Source organism: Cottoperca gobio, chromosome 8 (genome assembly GCF_900634415.1).
Source record: "Cottoperca gobio chromosome 8, fCotGob3.1, whole genome shotgun sequence".
NCBI classification, from domain to species: domain Eukaryota; kingdom Metazoa; phylum Chordata; class Actinopteri; order Perciformes; family Bovichtidae; genus Cottoperca; species Cottoperca gobio.
In genome coordinates, this window is record NC_041362.1 from 10,431,233 (window position 1) to 10,453,859 (window position 22,627).

At 41.6% G+C, this 22,627-nt stretch overlaps 1 protein-coding gene across 3 annotated transcripts in view; it reads right to left on the reverse strand.

Annotated features, from left to right (window-relative positions):
* The window catches only part of prkcab (protein kinase C, alpha, b), an 88,115-nt gene that overhangs the window by 24,372 nt on the left and 41,116 nt on the right, over positions 1-22,627 (reverse strand). For all 3 annotated transcript variants that reach the window (XM_029436815.1, XM_029436817.1, XM_029436816.1), the window contains 2 exons: positions 2,924-3,035; positions 667-795 (listed from right to left, as the gene is read on the reverse strand). In XM_029436815.1, coding sequence (XP_029292675.1) covers positions 667-795; positions 2,924-3,035 — 241 coding nt within the window. The remainder of the gene's footprint in view (positions 1-666; positions 796-2,923; positions 3,036-22,627) is intronic.

Consider the following 22,627-nt stretch of genomic DNA (forward strand, 5'->3'; position numbering starts at 1 on the left):
AGTCATTTCTCTCCCTGCCAAAGGGGTTTTTAACACCGGAGAGTTTCCTACTCCGGGTGCTGATCTTGACTGACAGGATAATTTGGAGGTGTTGAAAAATACACGCACACGAGACACAAAGGTTATGAAGGTCATGACTTTTTTTTATGCTGACACAGATGTTTTAGTCTTCTCTGAAAGTGTTTCTCTTTTCCTTTTGATGTTACAGTTTGATTTCAGTTTGATTTGTTCATTTTAAACTAAGTTTCAGGTAAAACCTTCTGGAATCACTCAAATCTGAACTCCCTGTGTGCAGCAGCTGCAACTTCACTGTTAACCTCATTGGATGCATTAAGAATGAAACCCGAGTCCTTCCATTGAAAGTTGCTTACTGCTTTTTTCTAAATAAAATGTCAAAATCGACTCACAGCCCTGCAAATCCAGGGGACTTAGTTGACTTGTAAATGGCTACATGCAGAACAAACACATTTTTCTGACTAGTTCATTAACACAAGTCTAAGCCACTCGGAGTATAAAGTTATAAATATGACGAGAGATTTCTTTAAATGGTCTGAAGATCCACTCAAGTAACATTAGGGAGCCTCTTGCTCGTGTCACTCTGAGACTAAGCAGCATAAAGTACAGTACGGCACAAAAATACACACGCTGATGAAGAATGACACCAACCTGTGACGTGTAGCCTGTCCAAGCTGACCTCGATCTTGAGGAAGAGGCGACCCCGACGCTCCGTGTGGTCCGTCCCACACAGGCTCGGCACGTTGACCACACACTGATTGTGCACGTTCATGTCACAGGCTAGAAAGAGACAGAATGTAGAGTTGTGGTGAGTCTATCTTTTTAGAAACTCCTCATAACAGTGAAATGTACCTCTTTCCTTATTCCATATATGCATTTGAGAGTGAATCATGCATATAAAGGGAGGACCGGTTAGGATTAGTGAGTGTAAGACTCCCCATTACACTGAGTTTAGAAAGTTTGATGCTATTTGTGATGCACTTTTGCTTGGGAAAGGCTCTGCCTTTGAAGAAAATGTGCAAAAAGAGTTGACGTGATTCGATAGAGATCTCAATGACAGCAGACAAAGAGTCTTGGAACGACAAGCTTTGCCTTGAATTACAAAAACATATTGACTAAAGGATGAACACAGTTAATGAAAACACATTCTTAGAACATCTTATAACCCCAAATAAAAAGAGCAAAGGTTGTGTTGTAACTTCATGTTCAATTAACTACATTTGCCCTGTGCTCTCATCTGTATAAATTTGAGCCTGGATTTATCAAACATCTTTATAATTTCACTTAAAAATGTGAAATTTAGGAGTAAGAAGGTTCTTCACTAAAAATGATTAAAATACATGTAACTTACAAGTAACATTTAATAGCAACTCTCAAGTGATCACAGGATGAATCACATACGCTCAAAGCAGAAATAGCCAATCAGATGCAATGATTCTTTTTAAATACCTAAAATAAAATGTTTTTAACATTGACAACGATTAACATGTATAAATAAGGGACACTGCAATACATAATAAGGGATGAAATAGTAGGAAGAAGGAAGGAGCTGCTGGTGAAGGTGAGACATGAGACATATAACAAGAAGGATTAAGTGCACAAAATGAAGATATGTGGAAAGTGATTGCAGACAAAAATCAATTCAGCTTTATTCTTGTTGTTTTCAACCTTGAGGAATACAAAAGCCATTCTAAGACATGCCTCAGGTGTGTGCTCAACGTTTCTGTACTGCAGCGATGTAAGACCTATTCTTTACAACACAGCTGAAGTCAACGTTTTGATAAAGAGCTGCCCTGGTTCTGAATCTTTTGGAAGCTTTCCACTGGTGTAAAGTCAATGCCTGGTGTTGACTACAATAGTTTGAACGTTTTAGAGTACTGAGTCTCTAACTCCTGGGCCCCCTGATTGTTTTCCTTTTGTACCCACAAAAAGATGCATGAAAGGCTGCAGACCCAATGTGGCAAACATATTTGTTTTGGAGATGGTGCAGATATGTCTATTTTAAATGAGTAAAAGCAGCAATCAAAAGAGTCACTTATTTTCTCAAAGATGCTGTGTAGCACTTAAACATCAATAAGTAATCAGCACATGAATTTAGAAGTTATATTAGCCTCCACTGTGTCAGACGGGGTTGGATATTGTTGGAAACCCTGCTGTTGTCCATCTCTGCCCTCTAACGTTCTCTCAAACCTCCTCCACCTTTCCTCCCCTCTGTATTTTCCGTCCTCTCTCTTTCTGTCCTCTTCCAACCAACCATCCATCTCTCCTACTCTCTCCCCCTTCCTCCCTCGCCACCCCTCGGCAGGCTGTCAGGCTGACATGCTGGGAGGAGACGAGAGATGGGGAAAGCAGCTCGTAATGGCGATGGCCTCCCAGCATCAATTTTGCTCTGGTGTTCTCCTATTACCATCTGCGACGAGGCCGCCACCAGAGACCCGCAGATGAATGGACAGAGTAAGAGGGGGAGAGAGGGAGGGAGGGTGATGGATGGAGACGCCGTGGAGACACGAAGGTAAAGAGGAGGAAGGATACAATTTAGATGGAAAAATAAAAAGCATGTAGAGGGGAAAGTAAGAATTTGTAAGCAAAGAGGGAAGAAAGGGAGGAAGTGCAGGATGGGGATCACACTTGCAATGAAAGAAGGGAACAGTTGCTGGAGGAGTGTGGGTGGAAAGAATGGGAGTGCAGAGAGGACGCAGCAGGGCGGGACAGTGAATTCTGCCTGGGCTGCAGATGTGGCTGAGAGTATAGTACAAGTCTATTCCCATATGTTCTCATTAGGGCAACCAGCACAGCATATTCGACACAGGTGCAAAAACACACACACACACACACACACACACACACACACACGCACACACACACGCACACACATACACACACACACGCAGACAGGGTGTGTACTCACTGTCACATTTCATCCCTTGGTGTATGAGCCCGTACAGCAGCGAACCGCAGTGGTCACAGAAGGTGGGACTGCCGTATGTGTGAATCTTGAACTTGTGCTTGCTTCTGGGGTCCTGAGCAACAGGAGAGATGGGAAAACCATAAAATATTAGATATCGATATAAAAAAAAAAATCTTCTTCAAAAAGATCAGCTGAGGCTGATGGGAATGTCTTTACTTTTGCAGTTATTTGGTCATAAACCAACGTCCTGATGTTGGCGCTAGATGAAAAGTTAAGGGATCATCAAAGTTATTACAACACATCCTGAGGAGGCATGAATGTGTGTGCTAAATTTCATGTCAATCCATCCAATAGTTGTCGAGATAATTCAGTCCGGACCAAAGTAATGGACCTTTCTTACAACATCTGTTCCTGATTTTAATGCCTAATGTCTCCCTCAGAGATTAATGATTGCAAAGAACATCCAAACGTCGGATTTTTTTTCATGCCTCATAAACACATAAAAAATAGCGCTTCACTTGTATTTCTATGTACGGTAGTTGAGATTTAGCTGTACAATTAAAGTAACTAGGTGGAATACATTCCACTGGAAATGTACCTTGTGTAAAATAATGGATTGATTGATTGATTGATTGATTGATTGATTGATTGATTGATTGATTGATTGATTGATTGAGTGATTGATGATGCATGGTATTCGTGATATCGTCGTTGGACACAAAGAGAAACAGAAAGATAGAAATATCCAGATGGAAAGTAGAAGTCAGTCCGTTCGTTATAAGTGCGTGGGAACGTGTAAGGTTCGAGTGTTTTTGGGCTTGGTGTCAGTTCTCTCCATCTTGTCATCCTGGAAGCCTTCCCAGCATCCTCCTTGTTTCAGTCTTTAAGTGTTATTATGACACCAATAAACACCGTACAATGATAGTACGGTGCCAGCAGCAGCGTAACTGAGCAAATGTTTATCTTGGCCTGAACATCTGGCACTGAGGCTGAGTAAAAACTGAGCTAATGAGCAATTGGGGATTGATGCTCTGATGGGTTTCCAAAAAAACGAAACTGGATCAAATGATTAAATAAATGTTTTCTGCAACGCATACAGTTTTCACGTTTCATTTGTTGCGAATCGATTGTCTCCTGTCACTATTGTGAACGCTGAGGTTAGCTAATTTCTACATTCACCAGAAAACAAACATAGCTGTAATTAAAGCCTCGCAAATGAGGGTGGATAAACCTCCACCAGCGTCGCCTCCATCACGCTGTAATGTGTCAGAATGGCTGCAAGTGTAATTATACAGGCCACTGACTGAGTCAGTTGGCACACATCGCTGAGAAGCACCCTTTTTTTTTTCAAGCTAAGAACGTGACGGCTGCAGAAGAGTGAAAAAGAGGCGGCATAGAGAGACGTAGAGGGAAGATCTGTGTATGAAAGACGAGGGAGTTGTTGGGTGTCTATGGTAAGATTGACAGGGAAATGATTTGGTGGCAGAGGGTGCCCGGAAAGTCTAATTAGCATGTTCACCTTGAAGCAAGCTCGCCTATTTTTTGCTCTTTTCCTCCAGTCATTCCTGGAGGCTTTTCTTGAGCAAAAAAAAACAAACAAATGGCGTAGTGGTCGTGCCTGAGTTCCCTCTCCTGGGTCTTCCTCCGTCTGCTAACCATCTTTGCATTCTTTTTAACTTTTCAAATATGGGAAGCTATCTTTAAAGAGACCTGTTGAGTCACCAGGGACTCAGGTGATCTCCCTGATCTCCATTTCTTTCTCTTTACCAGCCCTCTTCTTCACTCCCTTCCCCTTTAAGTCTCTGGACATGTTTTCTTTCTTTTACCCTGTGTCATTGTCTCTCTGTCAGTCCCCCCCCCCTTCTCCTTGGAGCCATGGGTGAAATTAAAATGGCAGCGTTTCCACTCACAGTCATCCTGAGCCTTTCCACTGAGTGCAGCTCATTGTAGGAAGAGGCAGGGTGTGAAGGAATAATCTGATCAGCACTCTGGACTTCTGCATGTGTGTGTGTGTGTGTGTGTGTGTGTGTGTGTGTGTGTGTGTGTGTGTGTGTGTGTCTGCCCTTATTCCATCCTTTAGGCCGTCAAAGCGCACGTTACAACCAAAATTTAACAACCGCGCAGAATGATTTAGATATAATAAGACAACACAAAGTATAAACTCCAAAATAACAATACAGTTAAAGTAAAATATTTCCCTTAATGTTTGCAAGACCCTAATTATAATAAAGTAGATATATTGTATAGTTTGTGAGAAATAGTATTTGTTACTAGTAAAGCTCAGTAAAAACATAAATAACAAAGCACACCTCATAACACCATGTAGGTTATGAACCATAATATATCAGTATAGCACCTCGCTAACACCATTAGTCCACTTGAACAAACAGATGTTTCAGGCTCTGCCAAAAGAAGAAATAAAGAACATGTTGTGCTTCACTATAGGTTTGCTCCTTTGCTGGCAGCACTCTGAAGGGTTTCAAGAGACTGAACATAAAGGCAACGAGTTGAGACGTTTCTTTGTTTTGATTACGTATCAAGCAGAATAAGAATATGCATAATATTTAAATGTGCAAACACTTGAAGAGGCAGCACTCTTGGCAGCTTTCATCGTGGCCCACGCTGCCACATTAAAATCACTTGTTTGGTCAAGTGAATACAAAGTTGTAGATGCTTTTGATTTCTTCCAGCAGAGAAGAAATCAGAAGATTTGCAGTGTAAAGTTGCATGGTCTCAATACGGAACACAATGGCAGAGGCCTTTTGACACTGAAACAAATGTTTATGCCACAGTCTCCTCACACAGAGTCTCCTCATGCAGGGGTGTCAAACATGCAGGCCTGACTTTTGTAGTTTTGATCATAAAGTAAAATACTGTTCCAGATGTTTTGTGCCTTTGTAGATACACTGTGATCCTGTAAGTTGTAATGCACATGTGTAAATGATAAACTGAGGCTTAATATTGTTGAAATTGCACCTTTTTTTCATACATTTCAGGTTGTTCATAATGTTTTGTAAAAAGATACAATTTGAACATAGTAAAACAAAGGGAACATTTGGAGTTGTTGTTATTTATAGGTTATTATGCTGTGATTTTACTGGTCCGGCCCACTTGAGATCAAATTGTGCTGTATGTGGCCCCTGAACTAAAATGATTTTGACACCCCTGCTGTAGAGGCTTAGGGGCCCTTTGGACTCCAGGGCCTGGCCATTTCATTCAGCAATCCATCCGTGGGTGAAATTTCTGGGAGCTGAGAGAACACTGAAAGAAACTCATCTCTGCCAGTTCACTCAGATGCACATGCAAACATGCATGCAGACAAAGACACCACAGAGCTTTCCCTCTATTTTCTTTTATCCTATGCAGTCCCAACTGTAATTGAAGCTGTGGCTGTTTACGAGAAGCATGAATACATGACTCACAAATCATCAATAGACAGTCAGTCATGTAATATCCAAAACAGGTTAGTCATGGAGCTGAAGCACTGGCAAATGGACGAAAAAATAATAATTGGAAAACATGGTAAATATCTAAAAGTGAAGGGTGGCACATCGAAAATCTGACTTGCTAAGTCATCATTTCAGCCTGTCTCTTTCAAACATCCTCCCAGCCATTTAAATACTGGACATCATGGTGTGCTGGGGAAAGATGCTGGCGGACAAAGCGTTGACAATAACAGCCAGAGCTGCTGAGGCGAAACCAGAACAGAAGTTGGTTCCAGTGAGGCGAGATGATGCAGCTGCAGAATTCCTCAAAGCGTAACGAGGGCCACATCAAGCAGAAGAAGAAGAGGTTGATAATGAGGGCAGAGTGACAATGAGTCAAATACAGGTCTTGCTAATTAGTCAGGCATTGACAGGCGCATCGCCATCAGAGGCAACAATGTCTAATTACTAATGGGAAACTATCGCCATAAAAAGTGAAGCGGAGAGTGAAGAAGCCGATGTGACTCATGTCTGAGGTTAATTGGTTAATAAGTGACTCTTCAGAGCTGCCTTCACATCTGCTTCATGCTAATTGGCGGCTAAAAAGACAAGTGTAATTTACCCATGATACTTCATAAGCAAAAGCATTCTCAGGCTGTGATCTTCATCCTTGATTTGATGGGATTATGTTGAGAGACTTTGTTGTCAAGCATCCTGCCTACTGAAGTGTCCCTAAGTGCCCACAATGCATTTCTTCAGGGCAGAAAGGAGAATTTGCTCAGTGTAGAATCACACACATGTCTCCAACCTAAAGGTTCCCTGTGGAGTTATGTTTACGTTTAGCGTTTCTCACCACAGTGCATTATGTGTATCCTTGAGAATGTGCTGAATGTGTTTCCTTTCTCATAAAACATTTGCAAATCCAATCTTTTTTTATATTTTATATTTCGCATTGTTTGCTGCTTCCCAGAGCTCACATGTCAGTGTTTTCCCTAGGTTTACTTCTTTGGGGGGACGCTATGGTTCGTGCGAATGGGGGGGGGGGGGGGCACTGAAACGTGCACATCAAGCGTTTACTTTATTTAATAGAAGAGCACCTGTTCAATGTGAAAAGTGACTTGTGAATATAAAAAATTATCCAGAAAAAACTAAACAAAAAAATAAACACCTTGAATTTCAGGGGGAGGCGCATCCAAGACAATGGAAGGGGGAACACTGTATGTTTAAACTGTTATTTATATATGATAAAAACAGCAAAACCTTATATTTAAGAAGCTGTAACCAGCAAATGCACTTAAGAACTTTATAATGCTACAGCTGTCAGGTGAGATCTCAACACTGAGTCATAGTGCTATTGGGAAGAGTAGGACAAAACTTTTCTAACAAATTTAAACATCTCAAATCCAAGCAGCAGATCGAAGAGCTGATTTGATGTAATGAAGCTCCTTTTTTCTATTTGTTGTTCTACCAAAGAGCCGGTGGAACTATTGATGCACTACACACACACACACACACACACACACACACACACACACACACACACACACACACACACACACACACACACACACACACACACACACACACACACAGAATAACTGCAAGATGGCCCATCACTGTGAGGGATTCAATCTTTCAGAAAACATCAACAAACAGAAAATCACTGAAACTACAATTAATTCAAAAGACCACAATCATACTCTGTGTGTGTGTGTTTGTGTGTGTGTGTGTGTGTGTGTGTGTGTATGTGTGTGTGTGTGTGTGTGTGTGTGTGTGTGTGTGTGTGTGTGTGTGAGAGAGAGGTGCTTGGGGGAAACCAAATGAACAACTGTACAGTTGCTATGGTGATAATGGGTTAGAGAGCATTCAGTGATGATTGAAAGTCAGCGGAGAGAAAGCAAACTGTGGAGAGGAGGAAAACAAGTAGAGAGTAAATCACTCTGTCGCTTAATGAAATTAAGTGTGTGTGCACGTTCTCCATGAAAGGCGAATGAACTACGACTCCGAAGGAGAAGAAAAGTAATAAAGAAATAAACACCGTGGAGCATCTTGTCCTCTTATGATGAAATGTTCCCTTTCCTCAGGGCTGAAACTCAGCTGCACAGCTGAAGGAAAATACAATGCAGGGATGTGTATAGTCCTGAGGAGCCTCAGTTATTCTCTCCTATTGTGGTGGCGTGAGCCCACAACAACAGAGTTGTGAGGCTAATTCAAACACACGCTGCCTGCAGCCATGACTGCTCAGGCAATGGTGCGACCTGCTGTGGTGAAGGGCAAACTCGGCATATTGCACTCAATGATCGCTCAAAGAGAGTATGCCTGCGTGTGATATATATACGTCTGACCATGTATTACCGTGGTGTTTGTGAAAAAGAAATTGAGGCATTTTGAAGAACCGATGGTCAGAGTGTGTGTGTGTGTATGTGTGTGTGGGTGTGTGTGTGTGTGTGTGTGTGCGTGTGCGTGTGCGTGTGCGTCTGTGGGTGTGCAGGTGGGTGGCATCAAAGCCATCAGCCAGCCACTGTGGCTCACGTCCAGAACGCGGAGACAAACTCTGTCAATTACACAAACACACAGAGGGAGGACGGACAGCTTCACCTGCCAAACCTGCTGCCATCCCTGTGGTTGTGTATGTGACGCTTCGCTGATAGAAAGAAAATGTAATCTCTGGGTATTTATTCCGTATCTTTAACAACATAAATAAATGCTAATACAGTGAAAAAAGTATGAAAATTGATGACTGCTTGTTTAGCTTTAGAGGAAAGTAGCGACTTCACTGATATTCCACACACAATGGCCTAAAACTGTGTGACTAACTCAACACATATTAAAGGAACTGGATAATGGACTCAAAGATGGCGCCCACTCACTTGCTTAAAAATTGCCCATTGAGTGCACAAGCCAGATACCTTTTCTAGCTTCCACAGAATTGAAAATTGCTTTTTAAAAGGTTTTTTACAAATATATAACCTTCATTGATTCAAAATGAATAATACAAAGAGCGGTAATTGACCTTGTTTTTGCAGTTGGAGGTGTGCTGCCAACAGATTTACAGAAGTCTCTTTCATAAAGGGTGTCAATGGGGGGAAATGCTCTCACAGTGTGCAGCATTATAATTTAGTGCTGCTTTACCATGTTTAAAAAGAATATCTAGTTGTCAGTCTATAAAAGAATAATGAGTTACAGCTCAAGTCTTCTGCTGTCAAATAGAAGAGTGATTGCTAAACTATAACCTTCTCTCTCTCACACACACACACACACACACACACACACACACACACACACACACACACACACACACACACACACACACACACACACACACACACACACACACACACACACACACACACACACACACACACACACTGAGCTATTCAAATACAGACCCTGACAGCCATCCTAGTCCCGGGGGTGGAGAGATTGGCTTCATGAGATCAATCGTGTCTCTTGTAGGAGCTAATCTGTCTTCTGACACTGATAAAAACATTAATGAAGCTGTGACTCAGAAGAAAAGAAGACAGAGGACGGAGGGCGGGTGATCTGACATGAGATACATCAACAGCACAAAACAGCAGCAGACACAATGAATGTGAGGGCAAGACCTAAAAGACTGAAAAAGGCAGTCAAAAGTCGAAGAAAGAATAAAAAAGAACACATCAATGTGCTCATTATCAGCTTCTCCTTTGTCTCTTAGCTGACATTTCACACATCAGAGTATAGATTTAATATAACAACTATGACTGCGTGTGTTGTCTTTAGGTTCATCTCTGTCTTCACAACTCTGGCTGTAAAGGGAGAAACTGGCACATGTATTGACTATCCATTTAATTATTAGAGGAATGACATCTCTCTCTCTCTCTCTCCACCTGTAGCTGCCTGTCAGTGTTTGATTGGCTAACGGTGTTCAGACCTTCTCACTGTATCCTCATTATGTACCACACAGATTTACAGCCTGTAAATCAGGCAGCAAATAACAACGGGGAATTGATGCTAAAGGAGGAAGTAATAGCTGGGAGGTTGTCTCATGCACATTCAGGCTGTTAAAACATATATATATTGTCCTGTGTTTAAGTTCACAGATGTGATGGCGTGTGTGTGTTCTCTTGGCAGTAAATGCACGTCTTGTAAATCCGCTATTTGTTGTGTGTTGCCTCTGATTGTACGCCTTTCTAGTCTTGTTAGTGAAATAAACATCAAAAGGCATTAGGATATCAAACACGCCACTCACATACATGCAGATATGCACACACACACACACACACACACACACACACACACACACACACACACACACACACACACACACACACACACACACGCACACACACATAGGATATGTATGAGCTCATTAGTGAGAATGGTACAGAGGGCAATGTTAGCAATCTCCAAGCGAGCTCACTGGATTAAGGGATACAGTGATTTTTGATGATGAGATGTGAAGTCGATTATGGAGATGATGCTGTGTGTACCAGTTAGCTCTAATATGTGGTATTATGCAATAGTTGCAATCAAGCTTTACTATCATAGAGAGAGGACGCACAACAGTGGTGGAAGAAGTACATAGATCCTTAAGAGTAATAAAAAACAATATAAAAATAATCAATTACAAGTGAAAGTGTTATTAGCCATAAAGTATCAATAGTAAAAGACTCAAAGCAGAGAAATGGCCCCTGTCAGTATGTTATTATATGACAGATCATTCGATAATGATAGTTAATACTAATGCATTAATGCATAAGTGAAATTGTATTGTTGCTGGTCGAGGTGCAGCTCGTTTTGAATAATTCATATACAGTTCGTATAGTCGAGTGGGTCTCGACCACTCCTGAAGTGGGTCACAAGATAAATTCAGGTTGTCATGAGATGATAAATGGGGGAGGAAAGAAGAAGGAAAAAAAAGGGTCTGCTGCACAAATTTCTACTCATTTTGTCAGACTGTTCTCTAATCTTAGTTTACATAATTAAACCATCAAACAGTGATTTAAATGAGACGCTTGGAGGGGAAATGTCTCATAGACATCTGAAATTTGACAAGGGGCCCCTACATAAGTAGTGGTACAACATGTTCCTCTGATTTAGTGGAGTTGAAGTGTAAAATAGCCGAAAACAGAAATCCTCAAGTGAAGTACCTTAAACTTGTACTTGAGTGCAGTACTTGACAAAATAATTTAATACATTTCCACCGCACACACACACACACACACACACACACACACACACACACACACACACACACACACACACACACACACACACACACACACACAGTAGAGTAGACACAGGTGTCGAGGCCTCAATTCTTCCCTGTCACACTCTAATTAATAGCGGAGGAGAGATCCTGTGTACTGATGCATTCATACTTTCATCACAACCCAACTTTCATCATCAAACACAGCATTTAATGAGGCAGATTAGGATATGCGGCCTGCTTTTATATGCATATGTGTGAGACTCACACTGACATGTGCTGCAGCTAAGCCTTTGTTGATGTGTTCACACAGAGGCCAAGCGAGGCTTTCAACCTGTGAAAGTATCATCACTTCCTGGGTGCACCACCCTCTGACTGGAGGTCTTTGTGGCTGCAGTTGTCAGGCTCCATTAGGAGACACCAGTGGTGATAGCCCCATTCCTACTCAGTGATAATTGAGCTAAATAGCTGCGAGAGAGGCTGAACTGTTAGAGGATAGTTGACTTTGTGGAGTGGAGAATCCCACTTAAAGAGTAATGGGAATCCAGGCTTGTCACTGTGCTTATTCCAGGCAAGCAATCGGCTAAATACGGCACGCAAACACATGTGACTACCACTTTTACACATAGAGAAGAGCATGAAGGGTGTCCTCTTGTGTCAGATTAGAGTAAGCTGCAGAAAAACTGAGCAGGTGGCAGTTTTGACATTTTAATTTGTAAATCCCATAGTGTTATTTGTTAATTAGAGAGGGAGTAAATCTGCATTGTGTTTATGTCTCTTTGCTGCTCTTTGTGTTTGTTTATGAATGAACAACTGAACATTGAGTGCATTAAATTACACTGAGCTGTGAATTTACTTCAGTATATTTACTGTACATTTACAGACATCATTAAATATTAGAAATCATCATTTTGTCGTCTAAAACACTCCTGTTTTAATTATGTAATGTAAAATGGGGGCAGCACTGGCCTACCGGCTGGTATTTGTGCACTTGTTACCAGAAGGTTATCAGTTCCATCCCTGGACCGGCAGAACAAATCTGGATGAGGAAAGCTTAAGAGCATATGGTGCCTGGGAGCCTTTAACCCCTTTACTCCAATCTGCTGGTGCTGCTCAGCTCAGAATAGACTGTGGTTGTACTGGTGAGAAGAGAATATTGCTCTCAGTGAAATTACTAACTATTCAGTATACTAAACCAATTACAGATGTATGCAACAAAGGTGTCAATCCTGCAAAGCATCAGTGTCACTCCTGATTTCTCTCTTCTAAGACACCACAAACATGTCCAATAAGCAACTAATTAAGTATATTTAAAAACAACACATTATACAAAAACAAGACGACCTTTAGCGAGCAGCCAGAGCTAAAGATAATAAAGTAAGAAGTCGACATTCAGAGAGTAATTGCTGGCTAAGAATATCCATAAAAGGCTCTTTGTCACGTTTCCTGTTTGTTGCAGTGAATAATCACACATGTTGTTTATAGTACTTAGACAATCTGATTCTCACTTTTCAGGTCATCTATCACCTGCCTTCCCCACAGTGCTTTGCAGCAGTCCCCATTTTATCCCCAGTTCCCCCGGTGTGTTTATTAAAGCTTTGACTTGCAAGAGAACCGGACAACTGGCTGTTAACATACCTACACGTTAATCACTGCGACATCGCCACAGAAACCAAGGAGGACAGGCCCCGGGTGGCCATCGTGCTCCCCCCCCCACACACACACACACACACACACACACACACACACACACACACACACACACACACACACACACACACACACACACACACACACACACACACACACACACACACTCTAAGTTAGGTTAGGAAGAGTCTAAAATAGGATTTTCTTTTTTTCTTTCAATCTTATCTCAGGTTAGGAAATCCTAAATACTCAATCCAACATAGTCAATCAAGCTTGACAGCTTTATAAGTGTTGTTTTTCTCTTTGAAACATACTAAACATACATTGGAACATACATAAAAAGGCAGCTCTTACGTCCAAAGAGCAGAAGAAAAGTGGAGGAAAAGGTTAGAAAAGTTTATCAGTTATCCTAAAGTTATGTAGGATTTTAGGAAGTGAGGATGCTTGTGTAATACACTTTTTCTAAGTTAGGATAGGAACATTTTTTCCTAAATTGGGTCCTAACCCTAATTACCATGGTTACCAAACAGTTATGATAGGATCTGCATGTTATGAAGTTTATGTAATACGGCCCCGAAACTAAAACAATAAGGCCACTATATTATTTATGTCACTCAAAGTCATGTGACCTATTGATTCTGAGCTTGGAGCAACATCATAATCTTTGCTATGACCAAACTAAACACTTAACCCTTCTAGCACTGAACGCACCGTTAAGCTCCTGATACTTAACACATCCTCTAAATTACAATCATCAACACCCACGGGATTCGATCATAATCATCTCTTTGATGAATCCTTCATCTTCTGCATTGATGAGCACAGCTTATAGTTAGTGTGACGTCAACAAGAAAACAAACCCAGGAAATTGCAGGATGCACATACAGCCTATGGAATACATACAGGAAGAGCGATAAAGCTCATAGCCGCATCGGACGTAATTACACACATTGGTAATCCTCAGCAGCCATCTGTCACAATAATGTCACATATGGGATGTTGCTTGATTCATTACATTTTGTGAGATCATTATCGTGAGTACAGCAGTAAGGATATACTCACTGTATATAAAATCACCAACATATATCAGATTGTATTGTGTGTTGTGTTTGTATAGAAGAGTAGTAAATAAGAAATTAAAGATTTAATTAGTTTTTCTCCAGTTCTATGCTCTCCAGGGATTTTATTTTTATTTTATTTTACTTCAGACTGATAATATCTGTAGAGCTACTCTGACAGTTAAAGTGGTTCATGATATAACTTTCAGGAACAGGCACAGGAAGTTCATTAGCTGGGGAGCTGAAGTAAACAACTGCTACTTCCGATTGTGATTTGAGCTGTTCCTACATTATCATGACTCCGTATGATATGTCACACCCTGCTGTGCTTTGAAACACAGTTTATTCAAGGAATGGTTCCTTTCCACAACTGGACCCATAAAAGAGTGACAGCTAATGCTAGCTAGACCGCGTCATTTCTGACGTCACGTTTTTATATTAAAAACTGACCTATTGTTATTATGATTCCGCCTGTTCCATTCCCATCCAGCGGAAATTTCACAGGAATATTGTGACCCACAGGATTCCAGATAACATGTCAGCCTCTATTCCATACAACTTTGTAGCTGTGATCTCTGCTGTTAAAAAAGTTCTATACTGTTCAGACCCTTCAACTCACTCATGGACTCGCCTCGTCTGTCGTTGTGTGTTAATTGACCTGCAAATGTTGCTTGTTAAAGTCAACTAAAAAAGTAATATATTGAAAAAAGTCAATAATGTTCTTATCTAAACATGCAGTGAAACACAACATAATGTTGAGTACGGTTGAATGTTCCAAGGCTGGATTTGTAGTTTTTAGCGTTATTATGTATCAATGAGTGTTTTTCTTCCTTCTGTTTACTTTGACTCTCTATAACGTGGGAAGAGTACAACACTGAGTGTGTGGGAGCTGCCGATTAACTCAGTGGGTTTTGACACGACATGAATGAAGAGTAACATGTAGTTGGACTCAGTGCTGAGTGGAATACAAATGTCACAGTATAATGGGTCCTCCAAAATTTTGAATGTTGTAAAAACACACAGTCTTGAATTGTTAACAGTTCAAAAAAGTGGGGGGAAACCTCCATACATAGTCAGCAGGCTGCACAGCTCCTAACGCCTAAAACAAATATGTATCTTTATATTTCCTTACACATAAAGTGAGGAGAATGTCAGTTTAAGGTGTGTGTGTGTGTGTGTGTGTGTGTGTCATCTAAATAGGAAAACAGATGATCTGATGTCCTCTGTCCTTCTGCTACATGCCTCTGTGTGGGTGAGGGGATGTGTCCTAAACCCTCTGACATTCAGGCTGTGTGTGTGTGTGTGTGTGTGTGTGTGTGTGTGTGTGTGTGTGTGTGTGTGTGTGTGTGTGTGTGTGTGTGTGTGTGTGTGTGTGTGTGTGTGTGTGGTGATTATGTCAGATGCTCTGTAGCTGGCAGAGAAACCATTTTGGCCTGATGCTTGTGTCCAGCGTCCAAACAGCAGACGATTACTGTTGTGGACTTGATTGTATGAGTGTGGATGCAAACGTGTGTCCTTCACTATTTACATCCCTGCAATTATATAAGCAACGCGGATGCTCTTCACCGGTCATACTTGTTGACTGAAAGCTTTCAGATCATCGAAGACTTAAGCAGCATTAGGAAGAGGCCAAAAGATCAGCAGCTGGCCTGTCAGTGGGCTGCTAATCCACAAGGTGTTAGTGATAGGGGAACATCCTCGTATGGTTTATCCATACTGTACGTATTACACTCTCATGATTAAACAGAGGGACATATCGCTGAGGATATGAGATGTGTGGGTGTGAGATCACATGGCCCTCTGACCTGCGTCTGCACAATTCACTAGAGATATATAAGCTTCATTTGCACATTTAATCCTCCTGTGTGTGTTACTGTACATGTGACCAGTCAGTACCGTTCATGTACTAAAAGTGCATACATGTGAGGAAAAACAAAAAGGCAATATGGAAGAGCAAAACTATTTTGGGATAAAAGTAGTGATTAGTGGTCCATTGTTGGATTAGAAGCTCTTCTGGTGAAACTCAATGGGATGTCGCTTTTAGTTAACGATGATGAGTTACTGTTTGTACTTGGTTTTAAACCAGAGGATGATAAATGGGCACATAATCTGTGCTCTGTTTTCCTTAGGGCTCGAGCTCTAAACCAAAGTAATTATGATGATGATTATTAATTATTTGCCTTTGTAAGTGAGGACTACACGTTTGAGATCCCGCTTCTCTCTCAAACACTGCACTGAAAATAAATAACGTTGAAATGTTGCAGTGACAGTGTGCCACAAAATGACTTTTACTCTACACATTCACTTGGAAGGAGACATTCAGACCTTTTCCTTCAGTAAAATGCCACAAGTAGAAGTCGCGCTCAACATTTTACTATTTTGGGGCATTTTCACTTGTTTCTGATGTTTTATAGACCAAAAACTGATTTAATTAATTAAGAAAATAACAGCCTGATTATTCATTAATGAAAATAATGTGTGGCATTATATTATGGGTAAATACGCCACTAAATGTATTTATTTTTAACAATAGCTTTTATTTGAGAACTTACAGCAGCAGAAATACCTATTTCTGCTCAATATGACATGTAGCATACAAGCTGTACTTACTTTAACTAAACATTACTTATTGAAATGACAATAAAACATCATAAACTCAATCTAGCCTGCAGTATAACAATTTCATCAATTTGACATTATAATGCAGCTCAACTCTGCCCTGACCTTTTATCTCCAGTAGCTTAATATACTTTATAATAGACAACAGTCCAGTATAGATGATCCCATTACCGATATGCACTATATGAAACCCTCCAATGACGTGCATAACCTGTGGTGACATTTACATGACATAAAATATTGAGGACATAAGAATGTGGAAGAAATACCTATTCTACATGACACATAATCAACCCACTACAGACGCGTGTCAAATTACACAGCCCTCGTGTGAATGCATGAATATTTCACACATCACTTTTAATATGCCGTGGCTCGACTGATCGATCATTTGATAAGGCGCCTGTGCTGACTTGATCGCGTTCAAGGAATTTGGAGAATATTATGAGTTTTGGGGGTTTTGGGCTGATCTATTTTTGTCAGGCTGCGCGTCTCAGACGGGGCTGCCTAATGATCCGTCGGGCTCGGCCACGGCAGGAGGGATCAGTGACAGCCTAATGAGGCCACAGGGCTTCTGTGCTTACAGAGATAGAGGGAGAGGGATGAGGGCGGTGTGGTGGGAGACACTGAGAGGAAAAGGGAAGGTAAAATGAGCAGAAAAAGAGGAAGACATTAGAGCCATGAAGTGAGAGGAAAATAACTCTCAAATCTAAGGACAAAAAAAGGGAGATAGATAAATGAGAGAGTAGGCAGCAAGCACGTAAAATTAATGTATGGTGTAAGATGTCCCACTTCTCTCCTCCCCTTCCTGAAATGCGTGAGATTCCATCTATGTTTGTGTGTGTGTGTGCGCTTAAGAAGCTGCTTGGTGTGCTTAATTATCAAAAAGTGAGATAGAAGGAGTAACTCATAGGCCTGCATCAGCATGTTCACACCAAGTGGTGGTCAGAAAAGGTGGAACTTCAAGTATTACAGAGTGAACATTAATGGATCATATATTTTCACTGCAACGGTGCCGGTCAGTAATTCTCCGAGCGGCGGTTGTGTCACTGTGCTCTACCTGAGAATACAAAGTATGATTGATTGAAGATTGTAGCCGTTCACAGGGGGACCAGACTTGACAACAACATCCCCCCCCAAATATCCCCGGGCAAAATATTGAAGGGGCACACAGAGGAGATCCTAAGCACACACAGAGGCACACACAGAGGCACACACAGAGGCACACACACACACACACAGACACACACACATGCAACCATTTATGCACACACACATTCACATACCCCTAAATACCTACATGTAAACACACCCAGGGGACTCAGCTGTAGCCCACGAGACATTTTTTTTCTTAAATAGAGCATTACACAAGTGCTTCATGAGCCACGCGGTGAAGACAGGAGGGAGGAAGGGTGAAGAAGGGAGACAAGAGGGGAGGATAGACCTGTGGAGCAGCACAAACTGGCTTTGTTAGAGAGACAGCGGCAGACAGAGACTTCAGCATGGCATCCCACCCCTGCCGCCTCATGGAGAACATTGATTGCCCTTTTCCAAATGCGGATTTAGCTGAAAAACTGCTTTTCTAGTTGTTGGTGATTTGTCGGATAATTGCAAAAGCATCTGTCATTTGTTCAATGCTTAAAACCACCTGTGCTTACATTTGCCGGGCATGTATTTCTTGTGGCTGTGAGAATTATGATAATTTGTCTCTCATGAGCTGAGGGACACATACTGTGCAGTGGTTGAAAACCTGGGGGCTCACAATACAAGCAACTCTGACACGGCAGACCGTTTGTGTTTGTAGTCCGAGTAGTATTGGTCAATCACGTTTGAGCAGGTAAACACACCGTGTGGAGAGCGAAAGGGGCGTAAAGCATTGCCCGAAATAAAATCTAAGAACTCATCGACTATCACCTGTTCAATCCATTGGGTCGTAGATGTCGTCTCTAAACTCCAGGCGCATTCTCAAGTCTCAAGTTGCTAATTGGACTGTAAACAGCTGACCGGCGGACAGAAAAAGGAAGTCTTGGCCTAATAGCTCGAGATGTCAAAACAGAAATGTCCCGCTCAACTTTAAAGTCAACTTGGATTGAAAAAAAATCTAGAGAGCTTGAATGTCTACAATGCCAATGAGGACGAGTTATATAGTCAAAAGCTCCAGAACAAATGAGCAAGTGGAAGTTGAGTTAATCATTTTGACGACTAGACAAGTGTGACTCGTTACTATTGAATGTAAACAAGCTATTCATCTGCTGTCTCTAGTATTTTTCAGATGGACTTTACGTGGCAGTGAATATCACACATTACTGTAGGAAATTTCAAGACTTCTCAGTATCTATTTAGTAGCGGAAGCCTGGACATGTGAGAAAGAATAGGTGAATAATGCATCAATGAGCAAGAAGCTTATTACAGCAAACAAGTCAACAGGTTGTGACTCACTTTCATAGGAGCAAACAATGACACTTACATTGACACCCCTTAGCCATTTTTGAATATCATCATTCACAAGCGCAAACGTGTTTGTGTGTTTGGATTCAAATGGATCACAAAACTTGCTACATGAATCCCCCCCCCCCCTCCTTCTTCCTGTGGTCCCTCCCTGGTGGTGACATTAATCACGATCTGCCTCCGCCTCCAGTCTGAGGAATAGGTCAGCTCCCTGGCTGCTGTCTGCCCGCAAACACACACTGTTTACCAGCCTGTCTGCGCACACACATATACGCAAGACAAGTGTAGGGGATAGATGCTCATACACACACCTACACACACACATATGCACCAACACACACACACACACACACACACACACACACACACACACCTGATATACTGTACTTTAGGTCTATAAATTATTTATAAAACTCTCGTCCGATAAATTCAATTACTTGATTATGTTGACTGATGAACACTTTCTATCTCGATACTGGTTAGTTACGAGTTCTACAGGAAGCAACATCTTGTCGCTGTTTTTCTTCTTCTACGCTAAAAGTTTTAACTACGGAGTTTGGGGACAATTCTCTGCAGGTGCATCACTTTGAGCAACTCTTTTAACATCACATGCCGTCATTTTAGTAGTAATATCAAAATATTGTTACAGGCAGCTTCAAATTCCTCTCACATTGTTTTTCTTGTGCTAGACAGACAGGAATGTTCTGCTTGGTGAGAGAATGCAAACTCTTCTATTTCCAAACTCCTGTTTGCTGCTGCTGACCAAATGCTTTTTACACACACACACACACACACACACACACACACACACACACACACACACACACACACACACACACACACACACACACACATTAAGACAGGACACATTTGCTACTACTGTACAGAGTGTGTGTGTGTGTGTGTGTGTGTGTGTGTGTGTGTGTGTGTGTGTGTGTGTGTGTGTGTGTGTGTGTGTGCATCTAATATTGAGAACTGCATTTATGACTGCAAAGCAAGTCTTATGTCCCTGGTCAGTCTTTGCTGTTGCATATGTGATGACTGAACGACAATGAAAGAAATATGCAAAAGTTGCAGGAAAGAAATATTTCAAATGAGGGCAAAGGGAAGGAAAAGAGAGAGGGAGGGAGAAAGGATGCAAGATTACATCATTTAAAATTACAGATACTTGTCCTGTTCATAATAGGCTTGTTGCAGCACACACTCAGTTTTCATTATTAGTAAATCAAACCTAAATCCACATTTAATCTTCTCATTTATTAGCGAGTCAGGCAACAAAATGAACGTTGATATCAATTTGGGATTTGTTAAATGTCAAAGAACAAGAGACACAGTCATTGCAGTGGCATTTAAACAAGAAGTAAATACATGATCATAATGAATCCACCCCTGTTATCTGTAATCTCCATGCAGTCAGAGGCATTGTTATGCACATTAATCATCAACGTCAAAACCTAATTTGTGCTTTATGAAATTACGCTCAGCAGTGATGTTATTCACGCGCAGCCATTAAGTTCTTAAATCAGGTTAGTCTCTGTGGTGCGCTTCCTTATCTCAAACGCTTCCCAACAGGCCGCTCCAACTCTTTCACCTGCTGAGAGTGCAAGTTTTATGACTAATCATCTTCTACACTTCACCTCAGCGGGGAGCAGGATCTCGCACCATCATTAGTCTGTCTGCACTAACTGAGCATCCATTCATTCAGCAATCACATCCAGCAACGAGTGCTCGTGTGTCTGGAATGATTAAAGACGAAATAAGCATCTCCTGCGACAAAAGATTCTGTTGGTCTGAGTTGGATAAAGATTACGCAGTTTAACACCTTTCATTCAGGTACGTGGACTCGCTTATCTGGCGGGAGCGGCGCAGACTGACTAGGTTCCAAGATTTAATCAGTTATTAATTAACAATGCCAATGCTCCGATTGATAACGTGACAATGTTTCCAAAAAAGGTCGATCCAAAGAAACAGACCACGCTCTTGAGGTACACACAAAGTTCAATTTAAAAGAGATCAAACGAGGTTAGTGTGAGTAGTACGGCGGGTCACAATAACGCGGCGTCTCGGCCCGGGAGACGTAAACATGTCAGGGATGCTAAACTCCCCGAGAGTCCACCTTTCTGAGCTGCTCCTCTCTTTAGTAACACTGCAGCCACAAACACTGGCTCAGACTGACGTTTCTGGGGCAGCTTATCTGTTGTGCAAGTGAAAGCACCTGACTAAGAGAAGCACCTCAAAACACAAACTCATTACAAGGTTCTGGCTAAACTTGAAAAAGAATCTAAAGTAATGTAACAAAGCGTTCTTTTCCAACTAAATATATTCAAATGAAGCTGCATGATAAATCAGAAATGTATGCATCTAGTTTGCAAATGTCCAGCTCCAGGTCATACAGGCTAAGTAAGGTAAGTCCTTCCCAGCTGTGTCCTCCAGTTCCTCCTGAGGTGTGATGTATATTGTTGTATATTGACTTTTGGTCTTACTGCCCAGTTCCACACTGGGCACTTGGAATGTTCTGATCTTTTTTTAGTTACCGGTACAACAGACTAACTCAACTGATGAAACGTCTCTGTTTTAGTGCCAAAATATAAATAAACACAAATGATTGACAGGAGCTATGAAGAGATGTCCGAAAATAATTATTCTGCACCAGAGAAGAAGAGAAGAAAGAGAAACCAAATAGGAGAAGAAGGAGCAGACGCAGTTGGCAAAGAGAAGGGCAGGTTGCGCACACACACACACACAAACGCACACACACACGCACACACGCAGAATTTAGAGAACACACCAAGGGTACCACTCACACATGCATATAATGGTAATCATGCACTGTAAACATCGTATCGTGTGTGTGTGTGTGTGTGTGTGTGTGTGTGTGTGTGTTTGTGCAGTCTTTAAGGCCACTCAGAGGCCAATTGGTCCCTTCATGAGGCTCGTCTCGCAAGCTAAGCCAATTACGTTGCATCTCCGTTCTTCCCTGATTACCGTTCCTCCTCTTGTTCATCGCAGCCCGGCAGGGATTGGCCTTTCGACACACAAAACGAACCACATCCTCCTCTTCTTCTCTCCTCCGAAGCCGATTCCTCCCCTTTTCTCCTCCATCTTCCCTGCAGCCAGAAAGCCTCCCGTCCTTGCTCTACTTTTCCTTCCTCCGGGTTCACAGGAGGAGACAATGTTGTTGATTTCCCCCTTGTAGTCTCTTCTATTTGTCCCATCTTTGCTTGACCTCTATGAGTTAGTTCTTACTTCACATTACTTCCTCAAATGTTTCCTCTTTTTTGTCCACCCTCTCCTCCATCCTCATTATCCACTC